Source organism: Miniopterus schreibersii, assembly GCF_964146895.1.
Source record: "Miniopterus schreibersii genome assembly, chromosome: 9".
NCBI classification, from domain to species: domain Eukaryota; kingdom Metazoa; phylum Chordata; class Mammalia; order Chiroptera; family Miniopteridae; genus Miniopterus; species Miniopterus schreibersii.
In genome coordinates, this window is record NC_138118.1 from 55,089,372 (window position 1) to 55,105,976 (window position 16,605).

The following is a 16,605-nucleotide window of genomic DNA, read 5'->3' on the forward strand; positions in this document are numbered from 1 at the left end:
CATTTTTCATTTGCTTAGTTTGTTTTGTATTCACAACTGATTAACCCCCAAATATTTCAATACACTGAGAATCCTTGAATATCTTTAAATACATAAGAAATTCTCTCAGTTTCATTTCTTCTTGGAGGCATCCCCCCAACGCCCTTTTTTTCTCTTGCTCCAATCAGCGTTTCTTGAGCTGATGGGGCAGCTGTTGTCCTGCGGCTTTCCTTTGGTCATCTTCCTGGTAATTCCCTTCACCCCTCCTATGTTGGATTCCCTGGTTCTTGGATTCTGTCTTCCTCTTTTTTCCTCTTCTCACATTTTAGTGCAGTACCTCTTCAGTAGTCACTTGAGAAAGGGTATCTGGGAAGAAAATAACATAGGACCTAAAAGACATTTATTCTACCTTCGTACTTGATTGATTGGCTGATTATAGAATTCTGGGTTGGAAATTATATTTGTAAAGAGTTTTGAAGGCACTGTTTGTTCCTCTTGAGAAGTCTGATGCTGTTTTGATGTTTAGTCCTTTCTATGTGACCTATGGTTTTTTACTCTCTGGATGTGTCTGGCAACCTCTTTTTTTTATTCCTAGCATTCTGAATTTCTCAATGATGTCTCTTAGCCTGTAGGGTTTTTTTTTTTCATTTATTTCTTCGAACATGTTGCGGATTCTCTTAGTTTAAAAAGTCATGTTCTTTAGTTCTAGGACATTTTTGAAATACTGTTTCTTTGATAGTTTTCTCCTCACTTCTTTGCTTCCTGTTTCTGGAACTACTGTTACTTGGATCTGGGTCCTTCTAGGTTAAGCCTTTAATTTAAAAATGTTTCCCTTTCATTATTAGTGTGTTAATTGCTATTGAGTGAGCTTTGACTCCTGGTGACCCTATGAATGAGTGATGTCCACAATGTCCTGTCCTCAACAGCCCTGCTCGGCTCCTGTAGAAGCCTATGGCTTCTTTTATGCAGTCAGTCCATCTGGTCTTCCTCATTTCCTGGTGTCTTCTATTTTACCCAGTTCTAGTGTCTTTTTCCAGAAAACCTTCCTTTTCATGATGTGCCCAAAGTAGGACAGCTTCAGTTTTCTCCTTTTTGCCTCTAGTGATATTTCAGGCAAACTCTAGGACCTGCTTGTTTGTCTTTCTGGTGGTCCAGGTTATCCATAGAGCTCTCCTCCAACACCATGTTTCAAATGAATCAATTTTTTTTCCCTATCAACCTTCACTGTCCAACTTCTGCATCCCTATATAGTTATTGGAAATACAAGGGTGTGGATGATCTAAGCCTTGGTCTCTAATGGCACATCTTTGCTCTTGGTGATCTTTTCTAATTCTTCCATTGTTGCCCTTTCAAGTCTCAGCTTTCTCTTGATTTCTTGGCTGCAGTCTCCATTTGAAATGGTGACTGAATCAAGGTAAGCAAAACCTTAACAATGTTGATATCTTCATTGTCTATGTTAAAGTTATGTATTTCTTCTGTAGTTACAATTTTTGTCTTGATGGTCAAATTCAGTCCTGCTTTGGCACCTTCTGTCACTTTCATCAGAAGTCATTTCAAATCATTGCAACTTTCTACCAGTAAGATGGTATCATCTGTATATCTTAAGTTATTGATATTTCTTCCACCAGTTTTCACTCCTTCCTTTGAGTCTAGTCCAGCTTTTTGTATGGTACATTCTGTGTGCAGACTAAACAAAAAGGGAGATAGAATACACCCTTGTCTGACACATTTGCTTATAGGAAACTATTCTGTCTCCCCATGTTCTGCCCTGACAGTGGCTTCCTGTCCACAATACAGGTTACATATCAGGATGATCAAATGCTGAGGCACGCCCATTTCTTTCAGAGCAATCCATGCATAGCTTTTCATGATCTGTGCACTCAAAGGCTTTACTGTCATCTATAACATATAGACTAACCTTCTGAAATTCTTTGGAGCACTCCAGTATCCAACAAATGCTTGCAATTAGGGTGCCTCTTTCTTTTCTGAATCCAGCTTGAACAACCAGTATTTCCTAGAAGGTAAAAGCTTTTGTTGCATCGCCTTGAGTATTACTTTACTTGTGTGGGAAATTAGAGTAAAAGCCTTAGAGTTACCACACATCTTGGCATCTTCTTTCTTGAATATTGGGATTTAGTCTTGGCTGGTGTGGCTCAGTTGGTTGGGCATCATCCTGTGCACCAAAAGGTTGCTGGTTCCATTTCCTGGTCAGGGCACATGCCCAGTTGCAGACTCAATCCCCCAGTGGGGGGCTTGCAGGAGGCAGGCGATTGATGTTCCCCTCTCGCATCGAGGTTTCTCTCTCTCCTCCCTTCCTCTCTCTAAAAATAAATAAAAATATATTTTTTAAAAAGATTTGGATGCATATTCATTGTTAATGCCTTCCCCTTTTTGTTCTGTTACTGTTCAGTATTACCAATCCTTTGTTCTGCTCTCTGATTCGTGAGAGGCTTTCCTCAAATATCTGGCAATCCTTAGACATTCATATTTGAGTCAGACCCTAAAAAGCTGACTAGGAGTTCTGTGTGCATGGGTCCAAGGGCTTGGTGACTAGTGAGCCTTAGAGTGAGCCTTCTAGGGTAATAGGGCAGAGAACTAGCAGTTCTATTAGGTTATACCCAAATACCAGTACTCCTTTCTCTTGTCCTGATCAGTTTCACCAGAAGAATCCTCTCATCATTTGGTTAAAAGACGTAAGCCTGACTGCTGGTGTTTTGGGAGCTTAATAGAGGGAAGGGACTGGAGGACTCATTGTTCTGGGTATACACTTTCGGTATAATCCATTCCTCTTTTTTCAGTTTGAGCTAGAATCCAGGTTTTCTGCTTTATCTGGTCCAACTTCTCCTGAGAGTAAACCTCCACATTTCTACTGGCATTGGGAGGAAGTTGCCTGGCTTTCTACACAGAGACAAGTGTGGATGGGGCAATTGTCTGCTGCTTCTAAAGTCTTTGAAGCAATCCTCCTGTTTCCAGCCTCACTTTGCCCCCTGCCTTTGGAATTCCATGTGTCTTGAATTCTTGAACCTTTCTGGGATTATACTGCAGGAATTGGCTGGCTTCTTGGTGTGCACCTAATTCTACCCTATCTCCCGCTACCTTCCACTCTCTAGGCTTTAGATACTTTCTCCATTCTACAAAGTCGCCATTTTTCCATGTGTTTTGTAATTTGTAAAATGTTAGCTTGAGCTGGCTGCTGTCCTCTCTTTGTTCATTTTTTTTCCCTTATGGATTTATACCTTTTTAATTACTGTCATTTTAGTGATTTTCCAGAAGTAGTGGAGGTAAATCTGTATCTTAATTCACTTTACTTAACTGGAAGCCCTCTGTTGTTTTTTTAAAATTCCTTTTCTTCTTTTTTCTCATCTACTTTCATTTGGGAATTCTAGTATTTTTTAAAAAAATTTACTGATTATTCACTTTTTGATTATTCAGGTGTACTCTTTATGAATACAGATATTTAAATTTATTTTGATGTAAGATTCTGAAGAGGCAGAATAGAGCAAAAGGTAGATATTAATGTCCCAAGATTTCTAAAATTTACTTTTATCTATAGTTTAATTTTCTGAGCACTTGGTTTTAATGGATTAAGAATCCTATATCCTTTCTTTTTCTTTTCTTTTCATGCACGTGTGTGTGAAGGAAACCATTATTGGCCACAGGGCACCCAACACTGCTCTGGGCAGGCTTTACACTTATATATTGCATGTTTACATGCAGAATGTTCAAGGCTACATTAGTGGAAAGATGCTTTAATTTCTCTTATTTGTGGCTAAACAGGATTTACTTTCCTATTGGACTAATAGGACTAATAGCTAGATGATACTCCTGTCTTTGTCATTTTAACTATCATCCAGAATGATTTTTAAAAAATTCTTCAGGAAATGGTTATTAGATTACATAATTTCCACTGTTTTATTTTTTTTTACAGTATTTTGTATTGTTGCTCTTAAGCTATTTTCATGTTGTAAACTCTAATTTATTGGACTGCTGTGATAATTAATATTCCATAATGGTTTTACATAACTGAGTCTCAAGATTTGTGTAAGTAATAATAATTGAGGTGAGTTTGTGGTGCTTCATGTCTAAGCACTTTAATGCATTTTTTTTTATAGTAAAGCCGTTTGCAAATGAAGAAGAATATAAGAAAACTGAAGAAATTGTCCAAAAATTTCAAAATGGTATTGGAGAAAAATTGCACCAAAAATTACTTGAAAGGGCAAAAGGAAAAAGAAATTGGGTAATTATGTTATTGTCCTTAAGATTAGAAAATTGATGATGCTTAAAAAATGAAAATGTTACATAGCTTTCATTTTAAAATTATTACTGTAAAAATTCTTACAATTATTATTGTCATTATCATTCAGAAGAATTTATGAACCTCTTAACTCCGGAGTTTTGAGTGTTATGGGTGGACAACTTTCTTATCATATGGAAAACTTGTTAAAACACAGATTTCCTGGGACCAGTCATTCTGATTCAGTATCTCTGGAATGGAACCCAGAAACCCTTATTTTAACAACTGCTCCATGTAGTTTGTAGACCAAACTTGAGAGAAACATTTTGTCCAGGTAATCGCTGCCTAAAAAGCTCGAAACACTACTAAAATAGATGTGTCACATAGGTGGTGTACAAGTATTTAAACAGTGCATGTGAGAAAAAGAGCCATTACAAAAAATTGGAGTGGGGAACAGTTGTGAGTATTCTGTGTTTCAGTTAGATTAACAAGACATTGCTATAGTAATTATTAAGGATATCAATTTTCTACAAGGAATCTTTGGCTTCTTCAACTTAACTACTCTACTTCTATAGTGTAAACCAGAAGATTTAATTAAAATCATTACTTTAGTCTAGAAATAATGATGGCAATATTTGCTTTTAGTTTTAGAAATTAAAAAGCAAGCTTATCTTTTCTTCAGCCATTGATACCTATGATGGAATAATAAAATTTTATACGAATAATAAAATTTTATATTTCCAGATTCCTTTATTCTCAGTCTTGAGCTTTGAACGATTTTTTTTAAATCTCAGAGAGAGGAAGGGAGGGAGAGAGGGAGAAACATTGATTGGTTACCTCCTGCACGCATCGGGACTGGGATCAAACCCGCAGCCTGGGTGTGTGCCCTGACCCGAAATCAAACTGCCACCTTCTGGTTTACCGGATGATGCTCCAACCAACTGAGCCACACCGGCCAGGGCGAGCCTTGAATGATTTTAATTAAATTAGGGTAAAGGTAAGAAGTTGTTCTGCCTATATCCTTTTTATTTGTATCTTTTTCTGAATGACTGATTATAATAGAGAACATCAATCTTTTCTAAAATAACTTAAGGTAACTTGATAAGATCTGCTTTCTTATGCATGAAATTAAAGTGCCTATAGTGAAAGAGGGACACACAGAACACTGTGAAAAACCTAAATTTTTTAAACCTACTGAAAAGCTTTTATATTTCTGATTTACTATTTCAGTTTTTGCATGGAAAAGGAAAATTGTAAATCTCTTAATTGAGGATTTATTGACTAGCTAGCGTGCCCCTGGTACTCTGAGAAAACACACCTCAGTACTTTGTTGGGTATTTGTGACTTTAATATCATCTGTCTGAAAGTGCTTTTTTGTTTCATGTTTTTGATAATGTAGTTAAACTGAATAGTATTTAAGACCCTATGGCTCCAAAGGAAAGAAGAGAAAAAAATGCAAATAGACAGTAACTTTTTCTTTTTTTTTACACATTCACGTATTATCAGTAGCATTAGGCTGATGTTCTTTATTTTAGCTGGAAGAGTGGTGGCTGAATGTTGCCTACCTGGATGTCCGTATACCATCACAACTGAATGTCAACTTTGGGGGTCCTGCCTCCCATTTTGAACATTACTGGCCTCCAAAGGAAGGCACGCAATTGGAAAGAGGAAGTATAAGTCTTTGGCATAACTTGAACTACTGGCAGCTGTTAAGAAAGTAAGAATACTTATGGGAATTTATAAAGAAATTTACCCAGAGTCTCAGGTTGAGAAGCTTAATTTACTTATTTGGGGATGAATAATATAGTTATGACTATTTGGCTTATAAGTTTTATAGTGACTTCTTAATCAAAAATTTTTTTTTTTAATAGAGAAAAAGTGCCTGTTGATAAAGTTGGGAATACTCCTCTAGATATGAGTCAACTCCGCATGCTGTTTTCTACCTGCAAGGTTCCAGGAATTTCTAGAGATTCAATTATGAGTTATTTTAAGACTGGTAAGTATAAAATGTGGGTATTTTCTTTGGTAAAGGCATTGGGATTGGCTAGTTTTGCTGTAGTTTCTATGACACTGTGGAATATACTCTTTTGAAAAATATTTATTGGCTTTTGACTAACCAAAGGCTTCTATGAACCTTTCAGTCATTCTGATTAGTTAAAAGTGATTTATGGGGATGGATTTTCTAAACTGTCTTACATAGTTCTATACAAATCTGATGCTAATGTTGCATCATTTGAAAGTTTAAATTTTAGTTAAAGAGTAGAGTTATGAATCAGAGTGTTAGGAAATCTGGGGAATATGATTTGGATCCTTCTGTTTCTACCCTCCTTCCTTCTTAACTGAAGTCTCTTTTTGAGTGTTTGCTTATATGTGTTCATCATGTCCCTCATTGTGAATATGATTTTCTTTCCTCTTATGTGAGGTGAGAGCCTGGTATAAGTCTTCTTAAAGGCACATGAGTTCAGATTGACTCATCAAAGTCTTTGTTTTTACTGTCAGTTTAATAGCAGTGTCTGCTTGGTGGTGTCCCAGCATATCTTGCAATGGAAAATTCTGTTGTAGTAACTGCTAGTTTTGTTACTTGAGGAATTTGGGGGTCTTTATTTTTATTTTTTATTATTTTAATCTTCACCAGAGGATATTTTTTTCCATTGATTTTTAGAGAGAGTGGAAGGGAGTGGGGAGGAAAAAGAGAAACATCAACATGAGACACATCGATTGGTTGCCTCCTTCACACACCATGACCAGTGGCAGGAATTGAACCTGCAACCCAGGTACATGCCCTTGACCGGGAATCAAACCTGAGACCCTCCAGTGTGTAGGCTGATGCTCTAACCACTGAGCCAGGCTGGCCGGGGCAGGAATTTTGGAATTTTTATTTTTTATAAATTTAATGACATAGTTTATAATTACTAAAGAATGTAATTATGAATGGATATTTTTTTTATATACAATTTTATTTAAAAGTAAAATTCCTGTAGCCAACTTTGCTTGTAGTGTGAGAGGTATGAGTTTATTTCCATGTAGAATTTAACTCCTCTTTGTAAACCTCTTTAGATGCTTGAGATAATGTCCTCAAGCCTACACACATTTACCTTGATGTTGCAAGTGAAAGAATTAAGAGAAAGAATTAAGGAATCTGGTTATTTTGGCATGAAGTTTAATGCCTAAGTATGAGTGGAAAAGATGAACAGGAGAAAATTTATATGAGAGCAGCAGTAGCAAAGAGAGAGAATATGTACACCAGTTAAGAACTAATATCTGGCCCTGCTGAGCGTGGCTCAGCAGTTGAGCATTGACCTATGATCCAGGAGATCATGGTTCAATTCCTGGTCAGGGCACATGTGCGGGTTGCAGGCTCTATCCCAGTCAGGGGCATGCAGAAGGCAGATCAGTGACTCTCTCATCATTGATGTTTCTGTCTCTTTCTGTCCCTCTCCCTTCCTCTCCCTGAAATCAATTAAAATATATTAAAAAAAAACTAATATCAGTAGACCTGGTTTTGAATTTAATCTTTATCACCTAATAAAGATTTCTTTAGATAAGGTGACTCCTTTAAGTTACAGTATATAAAACGGGGATTCATTGATTTAATAATGAACTTCTTGATACAGTGGCTCAAGCTGTCACGGTCAGTATATTCTCTAACTTATGGCTATGTGAAGAGGTATAAATAGGGATAAAGCTGAGGTAATAAGTAAACATGAAAAATATCGGAGAGTTGATGACAAATACAATATAGAGAATTCAAATAACGAGTAACTGGGTGGCTATTTTAGACAAGGTGGTCAAGGAAGACCACTCTGAGGATCTGAATGATAAGATAATCCTGCACAGGTTTTTGGTGTTTTTTGTTTTTGTTTTGTTCAGTTTGTTTCTGTTTTGTTTGGTTTGTGTTGCAGGAGTGAGGGGAATCCCCTGGGCATCATAAACTTGGCATGTTTGAAGGGCATTGTGGATGGACCAAAGTAGGTGGGGGGCGGGGCAGACTGGAAAGGTGACTAGAAGCTAGATCATACAGTACTTTGTAAACCAACTGAGGTGTTTGGCTTTATATTTAAAATGTGAATGGATACTATAAGTGGGTTTTGAGAAAGTGTGATGTCACCGGGTTAATATTTTAAAGATACTTCTATATGCTATGTGAAGAAAAGATTTTAGGAGACAGACAAGTGTAGAAGCAGGGTCAGTTGGAAAGTTGCTTTAATAGTCCAAGTGAGCCATAATAATGATTTGTACTTGGGGGGAAGCATGGACTGGTAAAAAGTGATTAGATTCTGGATATATTTTGAATTTGGGCTTAGCAGAATTATTCATAGATTGGTTATGAGATATAAGAAAAAATAGGAATTATAGATGACTTCAAGATACTTGGCTTGAATAACTAATGGGGTAGGTAGGTGTGTTGATTCACAAGGTGGAGAAAATTGAGAAGCATTTTGGGGGAGGAAAATCAAAAGTTCCCTTAGACTATGTTAAGTTTAAGATGACTTTTAGACTTCTAGTGGAAATGTTAAATAGGCAATTGGATAAAAATTGAGTGTTTGGGGAGAATTCAGGACTGCAGATAAAGATTTAGGGGTCATCATTAGCAGGCATAGAAATTGTTTTTAAAGCCATAGGAGTAGATGAGATTACTTTTGGAACACATAGATGAAGGTACCAGGGAACCAGTAAAAGTACTTGGTGATCAGAGAAGGAGCCAGCAAAAAAGACCAGGGTAGGAAGAAAACAAGGATAGTGGTCTCCCAGAATCCAAGAGAAAGAAGTATTTTATGTTACGCTTTTGAGAGGTCAAATAAGATAAAAATTAAAAGTGACCATTGGAATTGTCAACATGATGTTGACAAAGTCTGCCCTTGACAAGAGCAGCCTTAGTGGAAGTTGGGGAAGGGAGCTCCAGTGGAGGAAGTGAAGGCAGACATGTGGTGACAACATCCGGAAATAATGTTTGTGAAAAAAGTTTTGATGTGCAGTGGGAGATATTTTTGTTTATTTTTTTTAAAAGATGAGTGATATTGCCCATCTGGTGTGGCTCAGTTGGTTGAGCATCGTCCCATGCACCAAGCGGTCACTGGTTCTGTACCTGGTCGGGGCATGTGCCCGGGTTGTGGGCTCGATCTCCAGTAGAGGGCGTGTGGAGGGCAGCCGATAGATGTTTCTTATCAGTGTTTCTCTTTCTTTCCCTCTCTCTTCCTCTCTCTCTCAAATCAATAAACACATTTTTTAAAAAGATGAGTGATATTATATCATAGGAATGCATAGGAGAGAAGGAAAAATAGTCTTGCAGGGGAAGGGATAGGAGCCAAAGTCACTGAGAAGGTAAGAGCTGAGAGGGTCAAGAGCAGAGGTGGTGGAAGGATTGGTCTTTGGTCTTCAAGAGCAAGGGTGAGAGGTGATGAGGAAAGTGTGCATCTCGATGCAGGCAGATTGGCCAGTTTTGTTACAGGAAGATGAGGAGGTCCTGTGCATTCTTTGTGTTTTCCCTGGTGAAATAAGAACTGAGGTCACCACCTCAGGTGGAAGATTTAAGGAGAGAGGAGAAAGTTTGAAATAGCCACTTTGGAAAGTGGGAAAAGCAGACATGCTGTGGAAATGCGGAGTAGCTGAGCGGTGTCGAGTGACCATTTAAAATGTGTGTTTATGAATTTGAAGTTAGGCTACATGGTGTGTTGTGGTTTTTTCCTTCATCTACAATCAGGGGCAGGTGCAGAGGAGAGGGTGGGAAGGATTGAAGGGCTTTTGCAAGGGGGAGATTATAGTGCTGGATGCTGGAATCTATCCTGGACAGGGTGAAAGTTGAAGAAATCATGTGTGTGTGTGTGTGTGTGTGTGTGTGTGTGTGTGTGTGTGTGTGTGTGTGTGTGTGTGACGGGGCGGGGGGGGGGGTGGCAGCAGAGGGCAGCATGCGAGCTGCTGTGGCTATGAGGCTAGTCTTAGTAAGGAGGCAATAGTAAGAACTGGTTTCTTTACTTATCACCTAAGAGACCATTAAGACTAATTCAGTCTTACCTCTTATCCTGTTCACCTCATTTTGCGCAAAAAGTTCAGACTTCCTGTGTCGTGTCTTGTCATCAGGATTCATGGGTTTGTTCACAGCCTAATTGATCCAAGTTCCCCACTACTGTGACCCACCCCCCTTCCCCAGACCCTTCCCCAAACCCTTTGCTGTACTTCCTGGAACTCATGGTCACAAAATCCATTATATCCTCAACATTTTCCCTGAAAGCTCCTGTTTTCTTCTGAAAAGCACTGGTACTGAAGCCTGGTTGTCCTTTGAGCTCACTGCTTTTCATAGAACCATCTCAAGTGGGGATTTCTCTTTTCTCCTTGGGTACTAGAGGGCATGTAGGAGACCTTCCTTGTCCTCTCTATTTCCCATTGCTCTTTCCATTTTTTCTTCTTTCTTACCATTTGAGCTCTTAAAAAAAATGCACTCAGGTTATATCACCACTGCTTGTCATTACTTCAGTGACTTTCCTTTTGATCATTCGCCTTAATTTATTGATTGTTTTAGTGCCATGTCACTGCCTTTCCATTATTACTTCAGTCACATTCTTGATGACTTGAGCTTCCAGCTGTAGTTGGTCAATGCTCCTTTTCTTTATTTTCTTTCTCTAGGAATCTGTATCTTCATTCCATCTTAAGCAGCCACCCACTCCTATGGTCATGCCCTAAACCGTATTATCAAAAACTCTATCACCTCTGTCATCACAGTTATAAGCACCTCAGTCTGATATCCACCTTCTCTCCAAGACTCACTTCCTTTAGTTGTCCACCTCAGCTATTTCTTTGACCACATTGTGACTTGCAATTCAGTTACCCCACAGTTCCTCACAGTTCCACCCCTCCCTCCCCTACTCCGAGTCTTAACTCTGTTCTATGGTTCTTCACGGTAATCACTCCCCCGCATATACATTGAGATCTTTGCCCACCCACTTCCTCCCCACTGCCCCCCTACCATAGCAATTAAATTTCAATCTTTAGCTTTACCTCCACCTATCAGAGAGATCTACCTTAGCAATTTACTTAGCCAGAGAAAACCACAAAACCTCACTTTTCTGTCTCTCTTTTTTTTAAACTTAACTTTTCTCAGTTAAGTTTCAAGTGGACCCAGGTTACTATCTTGCCATATTCTTCTGTTAGGTTATCCTCACTTCCAGAAAAGACCATTTTATGCCATTCTCCTTCCTTATTCTCAGCTAACGAACCCTTTTCTTATTTTCAATGTAAAACCAATCTTTGCATTCCCAAATTTACCAGCCTATCTGGCAGGCAGAATTACACCACCTCCCTGCCCCACACACAGGATGTCCACTTCCTAATCCTTGGAATCTGTTGAATGTGTTAGGTTACATGGTAAAGAGGAATTAAGGTTACAGAGGAAATTAAGGTTGCTAATAAATATAATAAACTGGCTTTTCCTGGATTACCCTGGATTTTTCAGGTGGGATCAAAGTAATCAAGAGTTCTTATAAGTGGGAGAAAGAGGTAGAAGTGAAAACCGAAGAGCTAGCAGCATGAGAAAGTCTTGATTTCCCCTCGATGAGTTGGAAGGTGGAGGAAGGGGGGGGGCATGAGCCCAGGAATGTGAGCAGTCTCCAGAAGCTAGAAAAGTGAAGGAGACATTCTCCCACGAGTCTCCAGAAGGAACACAGACCTGCCGACACCTTCATTTTAGCCCAGTAAGACACATTTCAGTCTTCTAAATTAGGGGGAATTTGTTACAGCAATCATAGAAATATACTCATTTAAGTATTTTCCCATCCTACAACGCCTTTGCAGTACGTTATTGCACAATCACCTGTTTTGCCTTCCCTTTCTTAAAAGTGGACAAACTGTTCTGACGCCTTAGCACAACCCCTCTATGTGGTGCACTGGGCACCGCGGCCTCTTGCATATCAAGAACCTTGCTCAGGATGATCCTTTCTCTCTGTGCTGCATGATCAGTTTTCCCTTCTTACTGGATTCATCCCATCTGTGACATCTTCCTCTCAGAAGAAACAAAAACAAATTCACCTCTTGTCTCCTTCACGTGTCACACCCCATTCAAAGCCACCCTCACCCTCCACTTAGATCGTTTTCGCCTGGACCACTACGGTTACTTCCTAGCTGATCCTGCTGTATTTTCTCTTCTCTCTTACAGTCTCTTCTCCATAGAGCAGCTGAAGTGACCTTCTTAAAGTATTAATTAGGCCACATTGTTACTCTCCTGCTTAAAACCCATCATCCTTAAAGTGGAAAGCCCTTTCTGCAGCCAGCCTGGCCCGGCCCCAACCTTGTCTTCCTCTGCCCCTCCCTGCCTGCTCCGGCTGCGCTGACCCTGTTTTCCTGGGAGCAGGCCGGTTCGGTTTGTCCTGATGCCTTTGTGCTTGCTGTTTCCTTCACCTGGAACTCTCTTCCCACAGATGTTTCCATGGTTCTCTCATTCACGCCATTCAGTTCCCTGCTCGAATGTCCCGTCTTCGGCTCATCCTGAGGTGTCACCCTCCTGTCACCCTCCTCCCAACCATTTATTATTTTTGCATTAAGCTATTTTCTTTGTTCTTTTACAGCCTTACAATTTTGACAGGTTGTGGTCAGTGGATGACAGCAACAGAAGGTCGTAGTGGTAAATGTCAGAGGGAAGGGGGGTTTGAAGGGGAAGAGAGAGGAAACGAGTTGGGAGGAGCCCTGAGGGACAAGGAAAATAACGGGCTTCACCCCCAGGACTCGAGGAAATAGGATTAAAGGAAAACCTAGGAGTCCTTTCAGGAGATGGCCCTGCCTCTTAGTTTACGAATAGAGTTCATGAGATTACCTGTGTAAAGCATTTGGCACAGTTCTTTGTACATAATTTGAACTAGTAAGTGTCCTTCCAGTGGCAGTATATGTCTTTTCTAACTTTTCTTTCACTTTCCCCCCCTTTTCTTAGAGGGAAGGAGCAGGAGTCATACAGGAAGACCTTGTTAAAGGGACTAGTACTTGAAAAACTAGGGCTAATTCAGAATGGTCTGAGGTTTATGGTAAACAGATAGCTCTTGGGGAGCTCAGGTCTGCCACAGGCAACACAGAATCAGGTATCAGTGACTTACTAGGTAATATCAGAGCCTTAAATAAAACTACAGATTGGGCAGAAGTCTTTCTCCTTGACGCTCAGGCATACAATGTCCTTCTTCTACTGAAAACTATTTTATTCAGAAATCACAGCTAGAATATCCAGCAAATAGTCAATATTAAAATAATCCGAAAGAAAAGCTTGTTAATTCAAGTAGCTCTCTTCCAGGATCTCTCTGCCACCCTTCTCTTCCCACTCCTACCCATAAATAAAACGAGAAAGCCCTGCAGTAGCTTGGAATTTATACAAGTCTCAAGGTATACAAATATTTAAAACTCCCATGGATTTCTAGATGTTTCACATGGACAGGCTTCGAGAAAATGTTATCATAATAACGAGTTCTATCACCTTAAAGTTGTTTTGTTCTTATGATGTATTGGATACCTGATAAATATTGGAGTAATTTTTTCTCTCTATTGGATGTAAATATGCAACTTTACTCTTGTTTAACTTTGAGAGATTTGGCCTTTTGTTTTCTGTGTGCTTTTTTTTTCCAGAGAGTGAAGGGTATTCCCCAACTCACATTGCAGTGCTGTGTCGAGGCCGAATTTTTGTCTTTGATGTAATGCACGAAGGATGTTTGATCACCCCACCAGAGATTCTCAGGTTTTTGAACTGCTTTCTTGAATCTCATTAGGTCTTAAGCTTTTGTATGAGTTAAAAACAAATGTTCAGAATTGCCTAGTTATAAGATGACAGAAAAATAAGAATTTTATATATGCTGAATTTTAAAATATCTGTTTTTATTTTATTTTTAATTTAAATTAATTTTTAATTTTACTAGCCTTGTATGAATATATTCTACTTGGAGAAAAGGAAAACATTATAAATACTACTAATTTCATCCCCTCCCCAGAATTCATTACTGTTAACTAGTTGTGTGTGTTCTAACCTTCCATATCTATTTATATGTACATATAGATTTTAAAGTATATATATATTTCATGTATAGTATGTATTACATACATACAAAGATATTGTACCTATAGTAGTATATAGTATGTGTTATAGTATTATTTGTATGTTTGTATTTTTAAAGTGTGTTATGGAAAATTTCAAAATGTAGAGGGAATTATATAATGAAGCTCTTCCATGCACTCTTCCCCTAGCTTCAACAGTTATCAGCTTCTCGCTTCAACAGTGATAAATCCGTAGTCTCGTCTCAACTCTACCTCCTTATGACCCTCTTCTCATTCCCCCATGGGTTAGTTTAAAGAAAATCTCAAACATAATATCCTTTCACTATAAATATTTTAGTAGGTCTCTCTAAAATATAGGGACCCTTAAAAATATACACATATATAGTAGTAAGTACTATTTTCATGTTGAATGACTTGCTGCTTCTAAAAAATTAACTGTCTTTAAATGTCATTATTGTGTAATCAGTTCTTCATATTTCAGACTTATAAATGTTGAGTTGTATGTATCTGTATATTTTAAAAATTATTTTTATTAAGTATTTATAACATGTACAAAAGCACACATGGAAGTATACAGCTAAATACTCATGTAACCACCCCCCTGTTCAAGACAGAACATTTTCAGTACTCCAGAAACCCCCTGGTGACACTTCCCAGTTACTGTGCTTTCCCTCCTTCCCAAGGGTAATCATTTAGATTTCTTACAGTTTTTCTTAGTACAAAAAAATGCAGCTGTGAAAATTATTTTGTAAGTCTTTTGATGCACATATGCCTGCATTTCTGTCTGACCATACCCAGGAGAGGACTTGCTGAATGTTAGTGTATGTGCAAATTTCCTTCAGTAAATAATGCCAGTTTTCCAAAATAATTATACTAATAAGCACTTCCTCTAGTGTATGAGTATTGTAGGAGTTCTTTATTCATTTTTGTTGGTTTTATGTGTTGATATCCACAGAGTAGATGTTTATCACTGCCCTTTTGTTCTATTAAAGGTGTCTGTTTAACCAACAAGAGTTCTTAATTTGAATGTAGTCCAATTAATTAATCTTTTACATATGCATCATACTTCTCATGTCCTGGTTTTTAAAAATTTTCCCTTACCCAATGTCAAGGTATTTTCTTATATTCTGTTCTAGAGTTTTATTGTTTTGACTTTCACATTTACATTAGCATTCCCCCAGATTGATTTTTGTATGTTGCATGAGGAACGGGTAATTTTACACATTTAAAAGAAGAGTTTTATTTTTGGCATTTTCTGTAGTTTGCTTCTTTTAGTCCATAATAAGACAGTGATATTTTTATATTCTTTGTAACTGTTGCATAGAATTCTTTTTAACTGTTGCATAGGATTCCATCAAATGGACATACTATAGTTTCTTTTTAACCATAAACATATCCATTACTTCCAACAGTTTCCTGCCCTTTTTATTACTACTACTTCTTGTGGTAAGAACACTAACATAAAAGCTACTCTCTTAGCAAATTTTAGGTATCCAATACATTATTGTTAACTCTAGGCACGATGCTGCACAGTAAAACTTTGTATCCTTTGTATCCTTACCCCAGCCCCTGGCAACCACCATTCTACTCTAGAGCTCCTAGGAGTCTGAATATTTCAGACACCTCATATAAGTGGAACCATGTAGCATTTGTCCTTCTGTGTCTGGCTTATTTCACTTAGCGTTATGTCCTCCAACTTCTTCCATTTTCCTGCAAATGGCAGGAGTTTTTCCTTTTTAAAGCCAGAATAATATTTCATTGTATGTATATGCATTTGGTTATCCATTCATCTGTCAATGGATATTTAAGTTGTTTCCACCTCTTGGCTATTTTGAAAAATGCCGCAATGAACAACGGAGTACAGATGTCTCTTTGAGATCCTCATTTCAATTCCTTTGGATAAGTACCCAGAGCTTGAATTGCTGGAACGTAGAGTAGTTCTACGATTAACTTCTTGAAGAACCTCCATATTGTTTTCCATAGTGGCTGCCCCGTTGACATTCCCACCAACAGTGCACAAGGGTTCCCTTTTTTCCACTTCCTCACCAACACTTATCTCTTGTCTTTTTGATTATGTAATATCACATCCGAACAGATGTGAGGCATGTACTATAGTTTTGATTTACATTTCCGTGATGATTAGTGATACTGAGCACCTTTTCACTTACCTGTTGGCCATCTGTATATCTTTTTTGGAGAAATGTCTATTCAGTTGCCCATTTAAAAAATCAGATTGTTTCTTTGCTATTAAACTGTAGGGGTTCCTTATATGATTTGGATATTAACCTCTTATCAGATATATGGTTGGCAAATATTTTCTCATAGTCTGTAGGTTGCCGTTTCATTTTGTTGTTTCCTTTACCATGCAGAAGCTG

The 16,605-nt window shown here is 38.2% G+C and overlaps 1 protein-coding gene across 4 annotated transcripts in view; it reads left to right on the forward strand.

The window, feature by feature from the left end:
* CROT (carnitine O-octanoyltransferase) overlaps positions 1-16,605 on the forward strand; it is a 41,361-nt gene that overhangs the window by 2,610 nt on the left and 22,146 nt on the right. For 2 of the 4 annotated variants that reach the window (XM_081147607.1, XM_081147608.1), the window contains exons 3-6: positions 4,092-4,216; positions 5,749-5,930; positions 6,085-6,209; positions 13,808-13,916. In XM_081147607.1, coding sequence (XP_081003733.1) covers positions 4,092-4,216; positions 5,749-5,930; positions 6,085-6,209; positions 13,808-13,916 — 541 coding nt within the window. Of the gene's footprint in view, positions 1-4,091; positions 4,217-5,748; positions 5,931-6,084; positions 6,210-13,807; positions 13,917-16,605 lie in introns of those variants that run through there. The other 2 variants (XM_081147609.1, XM_081147610.1) reach the window with 2 other exon arrangements.